The sequence below is a fragment of the Lampetra planeri genome, chromosome 45 (assembly GCF_965212315.1).
Source record: "Lampetra planeri chromosome 45, kcLamPlan1.2.h2, whole genome shotgun sequence".
NCBI lineage: Eukaryota > Metazoa > Chordata > Hyperoartia > Petromyzontiformes > Petromyzontidae > Lampetra > Lampetra planeri.
The window spans coordinates 3470443-3488347 of NC_136151.1; the positions used below are offsets into that span (position 1 = coordinate 3470443).

Below are 17905 nucleotides of genomic sequence, written 5' to 3' on the forward strand. Positions count from 1 at the left end.
GTACCGGGGGAATTTCCATTTGGTACAGATATAATGGGAGGCTGATCGACGCCCGGGTGCGATCAAGGGATGGCTCCCTATTGGTCAACCACGTTATGTATGCCGATGATTTGGTAATAGCTGCTCATTCAGAAGAGGAGTTGGAGACGCTGCTGCTGAGACTGGAGCGTGCCACTAAGAGGTGGGGCCTTACCATCAGCCCCACCAAAACTAAGCACCTGCCTGGGTATTTTGTACCATGGGACACTCCACCCCCACAACTCCCAATTGGTGATGGGGCAGTTGTGGAGAGAGTGGAGAGTTTCCCATACCTGGGCAGTGTGCTTATGACCGGCTCCAGTTTATCAGCAGAGGTCTCACTCCGAATCAGTCGAGCGGCAATATCTTTTCATCGGTTGCGTAACGCTGTGTGGAAGCTACCTGGTCTGTCGCTCCGCACGAAGCTTCAGGTCTTTTCGGCCACGGTCATTCCCTCCCTTCTCTACGCTTGCGAAACGTGGACCCCCCTAGTGGAGCATCTTCGCCGGTTGGAAACATTTAGGCTGGCCTGCCTACGATCCATCCTGGGTTTAACCAGGCTGGATTGTGTGAGGAGCTCACAAGTCCTTGAAAGATCTGGGCAAAGTCCCATCAGTGAGCTCCTCCGGCAGGCAAGGCTGCGTTGGCTGGGTCATGTAGCCCGCATGCCCAGCCACCGCATGCCTAAGCAGCTTTTGTTCGGCCGGATCGAGGGGGCTAAACGGGCGCGGCACGGGCTAGAGAAGAGATGGAGTGATGTGGTACAGGAGGACGTGGAGCTGAGTGGACTTGCCGATGACTGGTACCAGCGGTGTCAAGATCGGCCTCTGGAGGAGGCTCGTGAAGGACGCTACTGGGCAGTTGGAGGCAGTCGCCCTCCAACAACAACGGAGGGCGGAGGAGCGACGTTCACAACAACGAGCAGAGCGCCGGGTGGCTAAAGCACAGCAAGTTGGCACAGTAGGGGGCACAGGTGGTGCATCAGTCAGTCATCTCGGTCATCTCGGTCAGTCGACCCGTGGCACCTGGGTCTGCCCCGTGACCTCCTGCCAGCGGGCGTTCGACACTTCACGTGGCCTCAAGGTGCACATGGCCTGGCACAAGCGTCGTGGTGACGTCACCGCCACTTAGTGGCGAATGGCGGTTGTTGTTGTTGTTGTTGATGGTGGTCGTGGAGGTAGTGATGGTGATGGTGGAGTTAGTGATCGAGGTGGTTGTGATGGTGATAGTGATGGAGGTGGTGGAGGTGGTAATGTTGTCTGGAAAATACAACCCCCTACCTCCTCGGTGGTGCTGCACAGTAACGCTGTGGTGGATGCGTGTAATGCCATGGGGGGAACGGCCATTTCCAATCTGCTTTTCACCCCATGGTGCTCGTAGCCACCACAGCGGCCAATGGGGGCTCTGGATGGGTACAAGGGGCTATTAACCCCTCCACCTTCAACCTAAGTACCACTAAACTATGTCGAAAATATCTAACCAAGCTTGTACTGAAGGCACCAGGGGGACAGGCGTTTGTGAGGTCTCCTGGCCAAACACCATTAAGCGCAGCCAGGAGACTGAACCCGCACCCTCGGGGTTCCTCCAGAAACGGAAAAAAGCAACTCCAAACGTTCACTGTGGAGGGGAGGCTGCCAATCCTCTGTCGCCTGGATCTCTGAGGCATTCAGGAGGTCCGGTGGACTGGCTCTGGCTCCAGCCACCATGAGGGGTGGACAGTCCTCTACTCGGGGCAGGCAACTGCCACACACCAGGAAGTGACTCTTCTTCTGAACAAAATAATGAAGGGGACGTGGGAGCGTGGTGGTGAGGTGTGGGAAGCTGTAAGCCCCGGGCTACTGTGGGCTCACCTCCCCATCAAAAAGAGGTGAGGAATGGTGGTGGTTGTTTATGCCCCCACTGAAGATCAACATCAGTGCATGGAAGCATATAAGGCCGATGAGTCAGACACCTATAACCTCCTGTCACAGGTGCTAGTTAATGTGGCCCCTCGGGATCGAGTCATCCTGTTAGGTGACTTTAATGCCCGAGTAGGTCATGACGCAGGCACCTGGGCTGAAGTGATTGGAAGACATGGCCAGATCAGCTAAAAAATAACGGTAGAAGGCTGCTAGACTTCTGTGCAGTGCATGGGCTTGTAATGATCAAGATGCTATTCCAGCATTGGCACATCTACACAACATCATGGATACATTCTGGGTCCAAGCAAGAACATCTACTCGACTATACAGTGGCGGAACAGCGGATGCAGGCCCATGTCTTTGAAAACAGGACCTACCGTGTAGCTGATCTGCTGCCCACTGACCATTGCCTTGTCATCTGTAAGATGTGCCTGCCATTCTTCCACTCCGGTGGTGGGTGTCCCTCTAGGACCCCAATCAAACCCACAGTGGCCTCCTCTCAGCTAGCTGAGGATAGTTTCAAGCAGGAATTTCAACATTGCTTGCGGCTGGGGTTGGCATCGTCCACCCCACCTTTTGATGCTGAGTGGAAATGATTAAGGTTCAGGACTGTGGATCATGCAGCTGTAATGGCCGCATTTGCGTATGTGATCTAGACCTCCCCATAGACCCTGGTTGAGGGAGCAGATTTTCTGGTGGGTCGTCTACAAATCCAACATAGGAGAATGAGGAGGCTTACCCAAGCATTTGCTCAGAGATTCGGAGAGCCATGCGGAACTGGAAGGATGAGTAGTGGGCACGGGTTGCTAAGGAGATTGAATCTGTCTCAGTAGCCCGCAATCACAAATCACGATTTAATTCCATCTAAAGTAACTTGGATCTCCTCATTTCACCATCCTTAAGGAAAAGAATGGCAATATGATTTCCAACCCCTAGGAACGGGATTTCAGGTTTGCTGAGCATTTCCATGAGTTCTTGGGAGGAGGATAATTCCCTCAACCAAAATAACATCATCAGGCAAGATGGGAATAACCCTGCTGGGGCTGCCGTGCCTCAAATATTGGAAGAAGTAGTCACCCCCCTGTGAGTGGTGACGTCACCGCCACTTAGTGGCAAACGGCGGATGTTGTTGGTGGTGGTGGTGATGATAATGGTGGTGATGGTAATGATGGTGATCGTGGTAGAGCAGAGGAGGCACTGAAGCATGTGGAGGGGAGTAGAGTGAGATGAAAGGGGAGAGTGTGAAGAGAGTAGAGTAAAATGAGAAGGTAGGAGAGTGCGTGGAGTGGAGTGAGAGGAGAGAGAGAGAGAGGGGAGTAGAGTCAGATGAGAGGAGAGAGTGTGATGAGAAGTTCAGTGAGATGAGAGGAGAGAGGGAGGAGAGAGCGTGGAGGGGAGTGAGTGTGGAGAAGCCACTTGCCTCCTTTCTCCGTCTCCCCACGCCCCCCACATCTGCCCCGCCCCCCACTCCCCGCTCGTCCCCGTCGGTCGCCCAGTCCAGGAGCACGCTGAAGGGGTCCCCCCTGGGCACCCCCCCGGCGTCCATCCCCTCGGGCCCCCTAAGCAGCCGTAGCAGCGGCGGCCGGCTGGACCGCCCGGGGCTTCCCTCACCGCGAGAGGCATCCCCACGAGTCCCTTCTCTGGACCCAGCTCCCTCTGACATCCCAACGGTCCCCGTGTCTGTGGAGGGGATGCAGTCGGGGGGTTCAGTCAGGGAGTCTGGGATACAGGGGATCTAGCGGCCTCCGAAGAGGGACCCCTTCCTGGCAAAGGGAGACCCCACTAGCTAAGCTATCCCCTTCCTTTTGGGGGCCCCTACTCACCCAATTAATCACCGACTTATTTCACTCACCTAACCACTCATGCACTGACGCATCTAATCAACTAGTCACTCACCCACTTAGTCATCCACTCACTTAGTCATCCACCCACTGACTCATCCACTCACCTAGCTACTCACCCACCTACTCATCCACTCACTTAGCTACTCAACCAGTGACTCATCCACTCACCGACACCTACCACCCCTCCTCACTACCACCACTCTACGCTACCACTCCTCCCCACTACCCACTACCACCCCTCCCCACTACCACCCACTGCCACCCTTCCCCACTGCCACCCCTCTCCACTACCACCCCTTTCCACTAACACCCCTCCCCACTATCACCCAATACCACCCCTCCCCACTACCATCCACTACCACCCCTCCCCACTACCACCCACTACCACCCCTCCCCACTACCACACCTCCCCACTACCACCCCTCCCCACTACCACCCACTACCACCCCTCCCCACTACCACCCCTCCCCACTACCACCCCTCCCCCCTACCATCCGCTACCACCCCTCCCCACTACCGCCCATTACCTCGCCACTACCATCCCTCCCCACTCCCCACACCCACCCCTCCCCACTACCATCCACTACGACCCCTCACTACCACCCACTACCTCCCCACTACCACCCCTCCCCACTACCATTACCCACCCTCCCCACTACCACTACCCACCCTCCTCACTACTACTCCTCCCCACTACCATCCACTACCACCGCTCCCCAATACCATCCACGACCACCCCTCCCCACTACCACACCTCCCCACTACCACCCCTCCCCACTACCACCCCTCCCCACTACCACCCCTCCCCACTACCATCCGCTACCACCCCTCCCCACTACCGCCCATTACCTCGCCACTACCATCCCTCCCCACTCCCCACACCCACCCCTCCCCACTACCATCCACTACGACCCATCACTACCACCCACTACCTCCCCACTACCACCCCTCCCCACTACCATTACCCACCCTCCCCACTACCACTACCCACCCTCCCTCACTACTACTCCTCCCCACTACCATCCACTACCACCGCTCCCCAATACCATCCACGACCACCCCTCCCCACTACCACACCTCCCCCCACCGTAGCTGCGAGGAGGAGGAGGTGGAGGAGGTGAGGCAGTGGTGGTGAGGACTCCGACCACGCGGAGTGAGATCATGGCGTCTTCCGTCCCGGCCATGTTGCGCGCACGGCACAGGTAGACGCCCGCATCGCCGTAGGAGACCACGGGCAGAGAGAGCACGGACCACCGGGAGCCGCTATCCGGAGACTCCTGGATCACTGAGAGAGCCAGAGTGAGAGAGTTGGTTTAGAGAGAGAGATGGTTCAGAGAGAGAGAGACTTTGGACTTTTAAACCACTTTTCTTGCTGCCAGCAGCAATAGCTCTGGAGCCGCTTTTGATACGGGATCACCAACATCGAGTACAGCACATCACAATTGCAACCCGCGGCACATGCGCCACAAAGCCACGTGCAATGCAAGCACTGCATCGTCACGCACGTAGCCTGCGTAAAGTTAACTAGTTAAAACGTAAAAATCAGTGAACCGTTTGTGTTGGTGCAGAGGGCTTGACCAGGCCCCCACCATACAAGGAATACACGCGCTTCCCGGCATAGGAGTGGTACGTGTGCTCTAGCCTGAGCCGTGCCTTGAGCAGACCCCTCAACATCTCCACCAACGAGCAGCCATCGTCCGTGTCACCTCGCAGTTTTTTTTCAGGTCTTGTAAACTCCCATGTTTACTTGGGTGCAGACGAAGTTTACGATATTGTGGCGCTTATTTGCCAGGTAAGGCACCCGATATGTGAACCAGCTCTTGTAAAAAGGCACCTCCAGTTTCCTAAACATGGATCCCAAACTCCAGAACATTGGGTTGAACCGTGGACACCCCAAGTACTGGTGGGCCAGATCCTCCTTCGCACCACAGAACGCACAAAAATCTGATGACCCTGAGCCTATTCTGCTGAGCCACACTGCCGAAGGCAGCGTCCCAGTGTGCCAACCTCCACTGGAGGTCCCCGCAGCATTTGGCTATGGGGGCTTGTACAGGTGCTTTCACTGGAGGGCGGCCTCGATCAGGGAAGATAAATTGCCTCTCCATTTCATGTCTGGTAGGATGGCCAGGTCTTGAAAATGTAGTGTCTTGACACAGCACATATAGAGCGCTTTCTTTGGGGCGCTCTTGCAGTCTGCAAGCTTGAGCAGTATTCTTAGGTTTTTTAGGTAAAGTCACGTAGGTAAAATACTAAAATTAATAAAAGTAAAATAAAAATAAAATAAAAAATTACGACGTTTCGGAGGCAACACAAGCTTCCGTCTTCAGGTGGAACCGTCACAGCACGATAGCTGTATCAAGTGAGAGAAATTCCAAGAAAACAGTCCTTGTATTTATACTGGTTGAGGGTGGGAGGAGCCAAGGCAAGCACCTGGATATTATTTTTGTGAGGTTCGGTGCGGCTGAAGCACGCTGTTAGGAATGAGCCTTTGTTGTGTAAACTAGGTGCGGATGATGTAAAGGTGCGTGTAAATGGGACTGAGCCTTTTGTTATGTATAAGTGATGCGGCTGAAATCGCTGCCTGGAAATGAGTCTTTGTTGTGTAGAATGGTTGACTGAGCCTTTGTTATGTAGAGGTGGTGCGGCTGAAATCGCTGCCAGGAAATTAGTCTTTGTTGTGTAGAATGGTTGACTGAGCCTTTGTTATGTAGAGGTGGTGTGGCTTTCCTGAGTCACAGCGCTCGGGAGGCTAGGTGCCGGAAAAGTACAACTCCGAGTGCCTCCAGCTTCAGCCTCAGCTCCCGCATCCCTGCAATCACTTCCCGCAACAGCTTCTCTCTGGCGACCATGGAGCGGAGCCCCGCAGTGCTGCTGATCTCAGCCATGGTCTTCCACTTGCAATGGTGGTTGTGGCTCTTCCCGAGGTCGCTGACCATCCGCACCCCTGCCGAGGTGAAACGGAGGGCTAGCGTTCTCTCCCCTCTGATTCCTTTGAAGAGGTTATTGCTGAACAAGTGTTTTTGCAGGAAATGTTGGAGAGCACAGTGCGGGCGTGCCCTGCTCCATTCAAGGCTCCGCCATGCATTCAAAAGGCTCTGATAATACCCTGGCAGCCTCGTGTAGTCGACCAGGGCCACGTCCAACAGGAAGAGCTCCCTCCCGTACCCCAGGCACCCTCCGCCCCCCACGTCTCTCAGCAGGCTGAGGGCCGGCGACTTCCAGGGTAGCTCTCCCGTTTCTGCAGCAACCACCTTACGGTCTGAAGCTCATCACCCTGGCAGAAACATCCACCAGGCCCTGGCCGCCCTTGCCCACACAAAGTGGGTGAGTGACCGGTTTGCTCTCGTGAATAGCCAGTCCGGGGGCTGGAGGGCTTTGGCCTTATGCCACAGCACAGAAGCTGCCAGCTTATTCGGTATAAGCACTCGCCCGCTTAAGGATATCAGTGGGGCGAGGCATGCCCAAAACAGCAATTTAGCCTCAATTGTGTCTTCCAACTCGGTCCAATTGTTCTGGGTGACGTGGTTTCCCCAGGTAAATTCCTAGATATTTGATCCCCTCGGCCTGCCAACCGACTCCTCCTGGGAGGAGCATAGAACGCATGGCACACTGTGACCCCAAACACAGAGAGCCTCACACTTCGGCCAGTTAACCTTGGCACTAGGGGCCTTCTCGTAGACCGTCACTGCCCGGCAGAGTGTGGTGACGTCCTGCGAGTCCTTTCATAGTGGCGTGGAGCTCCTTGGCGGTGACAGGGCTTTCCAGACGCTCGCTCTCAGGGTCCCCTTGGGTAGGGCCTCGTATAGCAGTTCCTGGACAGCCTCGTCATGTATGCCTTCGGTAGTGAATAAAACAGAATATAATTCCCTCGCAATCTTAGTGATGTTCCCCTCAGCTGCGGCTGTCTCTCCCTTTGGGGTTTGTAAGCCTAAAATGTTGATGCTCACACGTTTGTTTTGTAATCGAAAGAAATATTTGGAGGGAGCGGCCATGTATGACAAGTGTGTGTTCTGGGATGAGCTCAGCTCCACCCCTAGCAGTAGCAAGCTCGCTCTATAGGTGCTGTACCACCTCCTTCTTGGTGGTGGCGTGCTGGCTCAGAGAGCCCCTGACCTGTGCCTTTTTGTTTTACCACCATTGCTGGCTAGAGCTGAAGCTGCTTTTGTTGGACACCCAGTGAACCCAACAGGAAAGTTACGTCTGCCCTCTGCTCGTCGAGAAAGCGACAGACGCAGTGCCACCTTTTGTCGCTGCGAGCACTGTTGCAGTTCAGACTGGCTATCTTGACACCCGAAGCCATGGCAGTAGGTGTTGGCAGTGGCTACGGGCGATCACTTCGGTAGGGAAGAGCTCTTCCTCTTCTTTTTTTTGCACCAACGCACGTCGCCGGCATTGGAGTGGCGCAGCGTGCTCCAGCCGAAGCCGCCCCTTACCCAGGCCCCTGAAACATCGGCACCGCAGAGCAGCCATCAGTGTCGCCTCGCGGCATCTTTTTTCCTGGTCTTGTAAACTGCCATCTTTGGCTTGGGAAACAGATGAAGTTTGCAAAATCGTGGTGCTTATTAGCCAGGTAAGGCACTCCCAACCCCACGTATATGAAACTGCTCTTGTAAAAATGCAACTTCAGCCTCCTCAAAATGGACCCCAAAAGACGGAACATTGGGGCCGAGCCGCGCGCAAGTACTGGCGGGGCTAGACCTTCCCTGGCACCGCAGAACGCACGCACAGAGTCTGGTGCCCCTGGGGAGATTCGGCTGAGCCACACGGCCGATGGCACCGTCCGAGACAGCGAGAGGTGGGTTAGAGAGAAAGAGACAGTGAGGGAAGGGTTAGAGAGATATACAGTGAGCGAGAGAGATGAGTTACAGAGAGAACCGACCAGCGGTGTATAGCATAGTGTATAACGTAGTGTATAGTGTATTGTAGTGCATAGTGTATTGTAGTATATAGCGTAGTGTATAGCGGAGTGTATAATATATTGTAGTGTATAGTGTAGTGTAAAATGTAATGTATAGCGTATATATTATATTGTGTATAGCATAGTGTATTGCCTAGTGTATAATGTAATGTAGTGCATAGTGTAGAGTCTTGTGTAGTGTATAGTGTAATGTATAGCGTAGTGTATAATTTATTGTAGTGGTGTTGGCGCTCCGCTGGCAGTGATTGCTGGTCGTGAGTAGTGAGTGACAGCGAGTGGTGATAGTGAAAGTGAGTAGTAGTGATAGCGAGTGGTGATAGTGAGTGGCAATGAGTATTGCTAGTAAGTGGTGTAGTGAGCAGTGATAGTAAGCATTAGTAAGTGGTGTGTAGTAGAGTACTGGTCACTACGTGCCCACTGCAACATCGGCATTGGCACTCCACTGGTAGTGAGTGGCAGTAGTAGTAGTAGTGATAGTGAGTGGTGATAGTGAGTGATAGTGAGTGGTAATGAGTACTGCTAGTAAGCGGTGTAGTGAGCAGTGATAGTAAGCAGTAGTAAGTGGTGTGTAGTAGAGTACTGGTCACTGCGTGCCCACTGCAGCATCGGCATTGGCACTCCACTGGTAGTGAGTGGCAGTAGTAGTAGTGATAGTGGTCGCGAGTAGTAGTGATAGTGAGTAGTAGTAGTGGGTGTACCGGTAGCGTTGAGTGCCCGCCCGTCACCCCGCGCCCACTCCAGCGTGGGCGTTGGAGTACCGCTGGCGTCACAGCGCAGCAGGAGGCTGGAGCCCAGCGCTGAGGTGAGGCGCGAGGCAGAGACCTGCACACGAGGGGGGCGGCACCCGCCAGGGGGAGACGGGGTCTAGGGGGGGATATTACGGAGGAGGGGCATTGGGAGAGTGAAAAAAGCAGAGGAGGGTGGGGGGAGAGGTGGAAGAGAAGGAGGCGGGGGGCGAGATTTAGGGACAGACAGGAGGAGGAGCAGGAGGAGAATGGAGAGGGAGAAGGGGAGGGGGCGAGTGGAAAGAGGAGGGGGAGGAGATGGGGAGGGGTTGGAGGAAGAGGGGAGGGATGGAGAGGAGGGGAAGGTGGAGGAGGAAAGAGAGAGGCGTGAGGCGGTTGATGAGAGACGTATGCCTGGATCCGGCGCACGAACACCGCCACCGACTTTCCACATCCAGTGTCTCATCAGCAAGCAGCGGGTTCACGGTCTAAGTGGGGCTGGGGGTTCCTACCGCGATGCCGGCCAGTCTCATGGGGACCCCCGCGAGGTCCCCGGGGCCCCCGCAGGCCGTGTCAGGATCCATCAGGATGACCCTAGGGGGAGCTGGGCACGCTTGACCCTGACCTTGACCCTGACCTCCGGTGCCCCCCATAGCGCTCCGAGCCAGGAGGAGAAGGCGGGAGAGGGAGCAGTCACAGAGCCACGGGTTCTCCTGCAGGGCTGCAGGAGAGAGAGACAGATGGAGATACACGGGGAGAGAGACGAGGAGAAAGAGAAACGGGGACAGAGAGATGTGATCCGCACCCACTGTGCCTCGGTTCTTCCTGGCAGTGATCGTTCTCTTGGGCACACAATAATGAACAATATAACAACCGATGGTTCTCCGGCGTGATCTTCTTGCTCTCACGCTTGGACACAAGGAATCCAGAGTCCTTATGTGCTGTGCAGTACATCAATGCACGTGTGCACACCAGCATGCGATAACTGAGTTGGGCCTGTGGATGGCTGGCAGGGTTATTGATTAACCGGACTTGTACACCAGTCACGTGGTTAATGGCGACTCGTGGAGGTTTGCTGTGTGTGACGCACGTGCTTTTGTGTACTGCACAGCACATAAGGACTTTCACAAACACCATTGGAACCTCATTTGCCAGTAAAAAAATATGATAATAGTTTTTTTACCCTTTTATCTGGCAACAAAACTGACACCTTTTTTACAAGGAGTCATGTTTGCATAGACCAGGTGTCGGCAACCTACGGCTCCGGAGCCGCATGCGGCTCTTTACGGGCTGCTTCTTGACGATATGTACGTGAGTACAGTATGTACTCAGATGCATTGCGGCTCTTGAAATACTGAATTTTGTACCGAATTGGAAAGAAATGGCTCTTCTTGTTATTTTGGTTGCCGACCCCTGGCATAGACCACAATACCTAATGCAAACAAAAAACATAACTCTGATAATGTATGCACTGTCCTTGAAGTTGATTGGTCCACACCCGAGACAGCTTTCCTTAGAGCCTAGTCTCACATGGTGTTGGACCAGATGTGGTCTATGCAAACAGGACTCCTTGTAAAAAAGGTGTCAGTTTTGTTGCCAGATAAAAGACTTTCACAAAACCACACTTTACTCCTCCCTTGCTGCACAAGGAAATAATTAAAATAGTGGTCCATTCCTAATGTGCCACACTTGGCTCCCCGTCGGGGAATTGAACTCCGGTCTCCCGCGTGACAGGCAGGGATCAAGGATGCCACTGGGCATTGATGGATTCATAACTCAGTGCACTGAAAAAGTCAGCCCAGATGTGATTAGTGCCACAATGCAGGGAGTCACCATTCAGCATGAGGAATCAGCAGCCTGGTCCAGATTGATACCACTCCATGCTATTTAAATAGAGGAGGATTGTGACTCACTAGCTTTCTCGGTGCAACTGATCCTAAGGGGTAAACTCAGATAAGCCAAGCAAAGATACCCAGTAATTGACAAAGTATTGGAGTACAAAGGCAAAAATCAAAGGCCCACAGTAAAAGCAAGCCAGACAGAAAACCGAGACGTGGGGGCATTATTTAAAGAATGGGCAAAGCTTCACATAAGGGATCAGAATATACTGAGACCGTTTTGGCTATAAATAATGGAGAGCAGTTGAGTCCAGCAAGTGAATCTGCAAAGGACTTGGAACAGAGTAATGAAGAGGATGAGAGTAGTCATCACAACAGGAGACGCCACCCTCAAATAGAGAGGAGACAGCCAAAGACACTCACTTAGGACAATTTGGGCGAACCTACCATCATGAGAAGGAGCCCGATAGCAGAAGGGATAGCTGGTGGTTGCTACTGGAGGCCATGGTGAAATAAGTGACTTTTGACTACAAAATGGGTGATCAAGACAAACTATAAGCTGTGGTCATATGGTTGTTAAGTTGTTTAAGATGTTTTTTTGTAAGTGTTGTGTTTAATATGTTAAGAATGGGTTATTGCTTAAGATGAAAAAAATGGTGTGGAAAAGTTTTCCAGTATGTTGGTAGGCCGATAAGTAAATACCTAAGAGCTAAATTCCACAGGGCCTTAACAACCTACAAAGGATTTAATCTTGACATGTATTGGGAAAATAATCCTAACCATTTCTGGTCAGTAAAATGTGAAGCCTGGTTTAATAATACCAGAGTGTCTGGTAATTCCAAAAGCATAATACAATGTTTGGGCTCCTGTCTCTCTGTGCACAAAGAGTTGGAGCTCACCCAAAATAGAGCGCTTATGGAGTGGCTCTATCTTGGAAGGGATATCATCCCTAGAGAAATTGTTATCACGATTTCATAAACTCCTTTCATGACCAGTTTAAGGAAAAAGACTGCAAAAGGTTTGCAAGGGGAAAAATGGAGTGTCGAGACGACACTCATTCTGTGGGGGAGAGTGTAGGAATGGACCACTCTTTTAATTATTTCCTCGTGCAGCAAGGGAGTAAAGTGTGGTTTTGTGAAAGTCATTATGTGCTGTGCAGTACATGAATGTACGTGTGTACACCAGCATGCGATAACTGAGTTGGGCCTGTGGGTGGCTGGCAGGGTTCTTGATTAACCGGACTTGTACACCAGTCACGTGGTTAATGGCGACTCGGTTGAGGATTGCTGTGTGTGACACACGTGCTGTTGCATTTTACAGGTAAAGCACCCAAAGGTTGGTTTTGATCATTATAGAAATGTTCTATACTTGTTCTAGACTTGTTCTAGACTTCAAGCTTGGCTTTGAATTGTTAGTTTGTGATATATTCAATAGGAGGGATTTTAGCACTGTGCACTGTAAAGGATGACGTTCTCTCGTTAATACTTATAATTAGCTAACCCTAATACTGTTTATTCACTAACCATGCCCATGCACCCAGAGTATGACTACTTGGAATGCTTTTGAGAATAGAACACATGTATAGGAGTAAGTTGTAAAATGGTGACAAGTACAGTACTATACTGTACACATACAGTACAGATAATGGGTGTAAGATACCGATATAAGTCGATGGTATCGATAGACATACAGCTTAGGATTAAAGTTATATTCGAATAGTGAAGTGCAAAGGTTACTGTCAAAGACAAAGATGGTTTATCAATAGTAGAATTGGGTTTAAGAGAAAATGGAAACTGGGTTGAGGATTGCTGTGTGTGACACACGTGCTATTGCATTTTACAGATTTACGACAATAAATATGTTTGCCCTCGACTTGGAGCACCGGCCCACGTCCTTCATTTCGAGTGTGCAACACAGGAGGAACCTCCGCTCATACACGGTGGGTTTATTGAACCAACCTCTCCAGCACACGAGCATGTCGGACCATCTGAAACGACCAAATGTGCTGTCAACTTCACGCCACCCGCGCCTCACTGATCAAATCCCTGCGCCACGCCGAGCGGATTCTCAAATCCACAACTACATGCAAATCTGTACGTTTTAACTCGGAATCCGCCGAGTGGCCATTTTGAGCCCTCCGCTTGACCACTTAATAATATAATTGAAAGATACAAACTTAATGCAACTTATCACAATAATAATATGGTTTTTCCCATTTTTTCTGGCAACAAAACGGAAACCTTTTACAAGCATTCATGTCTGCATTAACCATAATACTTGCAGTCAAAATGCAAACAAAAAACATACTATGATAATATATGCATTGGCCTTGAAACTGATTGGTCCACACCAAGGGACGGCTTTCTTTTGAGCCTCGACCCAATTGGTGCTCAACCAGAGGACGCCAAAAGGCGTACAGCTCAAAAAAGGTTTCAGTTTTGTTGCCAGAAAAAAGGGGAAAAACACAACTTATCACAAAATAACAATTTTTGTTTCATCACCAGTATTCCAGTCATCCATCGATTGTTACAATGGATGACTCCCCTGTGCATTCAAACATGCTACATTTACTCGTAAAAATAATATAATATGCCTCATGCGAGTAACGCCCTCCCATCAGGTTTCCCGTGCGCCCGTTAACACAATATTCAAAAGAAAATAATCTTATACCTGAAACGACCAAATGTGCTGTCAACTTCACGCCCTACACCTCACTGATCAATCCCTGCGCATATGGGATTAATTGCAGGTTTAGAATTATTCGTACTTTACTAAAATTTACTTTTTTAAACTCTCACAACCAAATGTAATCTCCAAAACCTTAAAGGTTTCCAGGTAGTACGCACTTTAGTACAAATTATTACTTTATCCTCATCAATTACTTTAGATCCAAGTGTTAATTTTGCAGTTACAAGTGAAATGTTTACGGAGCTCCCTCATTCAGCGTCTCACCTGAGCCACGCCGAGCCGATTCTAAAATCGGTGACGTAACACGCCTACTCGATCACACCGAATCGATCACACCGAATGGAATCGATCAGTGATCGTGTCCACGTGAAGTCTCTCCATCACACTGGTCATCACCTCAGCACTTTATAAAAAAATATGTTCAAAAGAAAATAAAGAGGTTCTAATAATACTGAAGCGTGAAAATATGCCCAATTTAACAAGTACATAACCACACAGGTTACAGAGACAGTGAGAGAGAGACACGAGGAGAGAGAGACACGAGGAGAGAGATACACGGGGAGAGAGGGGCCGTCCATAAATGAAGTCACGCGATTTTGGACGATTTTTGACCCCCCCCATCGTCACACGGCGTCACAAAAAGTCAGACCCCCCCTCAAATATGACGTCACTCAATCAAAAAAAACATGCTTCAAATCGCTTTAAACTATTGTCATTGTAGTGGGTATTTAATGTGGCGCTGCACTCTGATGTTGTAAGAGAAAACATAAAAAAGTCTATTTAATTAAGTAGAACGTGTTGTCTATATTTATTTAAATTTGCGCATTTTGACGTGTCGTCACATTTCTCAACCCGCCCCCCTCGTCACACATCGTCACAAATGTCTGACCACCCTCCCCCCCCTAGGTGCGTGAGAGAGAAGGATAGAGATATGGGGAGAGAGGGATACGGGGAGGAGATCAGGTTAAAACCCTAATCTTCGGTCGCCGCTGGGTGTTCACCCAAATGGCCATCGTGAATCCACCCACTCATATGGCCATTGTGAACCCACCCACATGGCCATTGTGAACCCACCCACATGGCCATCGGTAACTTACCCACTGACATGGCCATCATGAACCCCATTGACATGGCCATCGTGACCCCCCCCCCGCCCCACCGACACGGCCATCGTACCTAGGATGAGCCGCACAGGTGTCCGAGAAATGGGGGTCACGGGTCCCCGGTCCGGGTCCACGTCTCCCTCCAGCCCCTCGCCTACTACGGGGGCACAGGGGTAGAGGGTGGGGTTAGTGTGTCTCACTCTCTCCCTGTTTCTCACTCTGCCCGTGTCTCTCTCTGACCTCGTGAAGGCAAGTCCCCATGTCCCTGTGTTCCGATGATCCGGTGACTCTCTGACCCGATGGCACTGCGACCTGTCCCTCATTGCGCACATGACTGTGTGACCTCGTAACCCTGTGAATCTCTGACCCCGTGACCCCGTGTATATCTGACCCCATGTGACCCCGTGTGACCCTTACCCTGTGCCTGTGTAGGCGCTGACAATGTCCACAGCTCGAGGAGGTCAGAGGGCAGCGTCACAAGGCGGTTACCAGACAGGTCAAAGGTCGAGAGGTCAGACACGAACCTGCAACATCATCATTAACATCATCATCATCAACAACATCAACATGATCATCAACATAATCATCATCAACATCCTCAACAATATCAATATCAACAACATCATCATTAACAACATCAACATCACACCCTGTGTGTCTATCTCCCTCGCCATGTGTCTCTCTCTCCTTCCCTCGTGTCTCTTCCTCGTATACAGTGAGGGAAAAAAGTATTTGATCCCCTGCCGATTTTGTACGTTTGCCCACTGACAAAGAAATGATCAGTCTATAATTTTAATGGTAGGTTTATTTGAACAGTGAGAGACAGAATAACAACAAAAAAATCCAGAAAAACACATGTAAATTTTTTTATAAATTGATTGCATTTTATTGAGGGAAATAAGTATTTGACCCCTCTGCAAAACATGACTTAGTACTTGGTGGCAAAACCCTTGTTGGCAATCACAGAGGTCAGATGTTTCTTGTAGTTGGCCACCAGGTTTGCACACATTTCAGGAGGGATTTTGTCCCACTCCTCTTTGCAGATCTTCTCCAAGTCATTAAGGTTTCGAGGCTGACGTTTGGCAACTCGGACCTTCAGCTCCCTCCACAGAGTTTCTATGAGATTAAGGTCTGGAGACTGGCTAGGCCACTCCAGGACCTTAATGTGCTTCTTCTTGAGCCACTCCTTTGTTGCCTTGGCCGTGTGTTTTGGGTCATTTTCATGCTGGAATACCCATCCACGACCCATTTTCAATGCCCTGGCTGAGAGAAGGAGGTTCTCACCCAAGATTTGACGGTATATGGCCCCGTCCATCGTCCCTTTGATGCGGTGAAGTTGTCCTGTCCCCTTAGCAAAAAAATACCCCCAAAGCATAAAGTTTCCACCTCCATGTTTGACGGTGGGGATGGTGTTCTTGGGGTCATAGGCAGCATTCCTCCTCCTCCAAACACGGCGAGTTGAGTTGATGCCAAAGAGCTCCATTTTGGTCTCATCTGACCACAACACTTTCATCCAGTTGTCCTCTGAATCATTCAGATGTTCATTGGAAAACTTCAGACGGGCATGTATATGTGCTTTTTTGAGCAGGGGGACCTTGCGGGCGCTGCAGGATTTCAGTCCTTCACGGCGTAGTGTGTTACCAACTGTTTTCTTGGTGATTATAGTCCCAGCTGCCTTGAGATCATTGACAAGATCCTCCCGTGTAGTTCTGGGCTGATTCCTCACCGTTCTCATGATCATTGCAACTCCACGAGGTGAGATCTTGCATGGATCCCCAGGCCGAGGGAGATTGACAGTTCTTTTGTGTTTCTTCCATTTGCGAATAATCGCACCAACTGTTGTCACCTTCTCACCAAGCTGCTTGGCGATGGTCTTGTAGCCCATTCCAGCCTTGTGTAGGTCTACAATCTTGTCCCTGACATCCTTGGAGAGCTCTTTGGTCTTGGCCATGGTGGAGAGTTTGGAATCTGATTGATTGCTTCTGTGAACAGGTGTCTTGTATACAGGTAACAAGCTGAGATTAGGAGCACTCCCTTTAAGAGTATGCTCCTAATCTCAGCTCGTTACCTGTATAAAAGACACCTGGGAGCCAGAAATCTTTCTGATTGAGAGGGGGTCAAATACTTATTTCCCTCATTAAAATGCAAATCAATTTATAACATTTTTGACATGCGTTTTTCTGGATTTTGTTGTTGTTATTCTGTCTCTCACTGTTCAAATAAACCTACCATTAAAATTATAGACTGATGATTTATTTGTCAGTGGGCAAACGTACAAAATCAGCAGGGGATCAAATACTTTTTCCCTCACTGTATATGTTGTATGTATGTTGAACCTCTTTCGCACCGTACGCAGCCAACCATGCTAATTGGAGATGTGGGGGAAAGACAAAAAATGTACACACAACAAGAAATTCTAAAGAAATACATTTTCAATGTAGTATATTAGTGTAGTGTAGTGCATAGTAGTGTAGGGTAGAGTTCTGTAGCGTATACTAACGTAGTGTATAGTAGTGGTGTACAGTAGTGTATACTAGTGTAGTATATAGTAGTGAATGCATGTATGTATGTTGAACATCTTTCGCACCGTACGTCAAACAACAAACTAAACACAACAACAAGAAGCAGCAGCAGTTGTAAATAAATTAGTTTTCCCCCCCAATAATCAATCCGTGATTGTGTCAGTCACCGGGCTGACTCGGCAGGCAGGGAGCTGATTCGGTTCCCGTTGAGGTCGAGGAGACGCAGAGACGGAGTCTCCTGGAGACTCTCCCACGGGAAAGATGTGAGAACATTCCCTGAGAGAGGCGGAGGGGGGGGGAGAGACACGGGGAGACAGATCGACAGAGACAGGTAGAGAGTGACAGGGA

The 17905-nt window shown here is 50.6% G+C and overlaps 1 protein-coding gene across 1 annotated transcript in view; it reads left to right on the top strand.

Moving 5' to 3' along the window:
- RGR (retinal G protein coupled receptor) overlaps positions 1-17905 on the top strand; it is a 60018-nt gene that overhangs the window by 8149 nt on the left and 33964 nt on the right. Inside the window, exons 2-3 of the mRNA XM_078614714.1 lie at positions 13087-13183; positions 15468-15546. Of these exons, the coding sequence (XP_078470840.1) occupies positions 13103-13183; positions 15468-15546 (160 nt within the window). The 5' untranslated portion in view covers positions 13087-13102. The remainder of the gene's footprint in view (positions 1-13086; positions 13184-15467; positions 15547-17905) is intronic.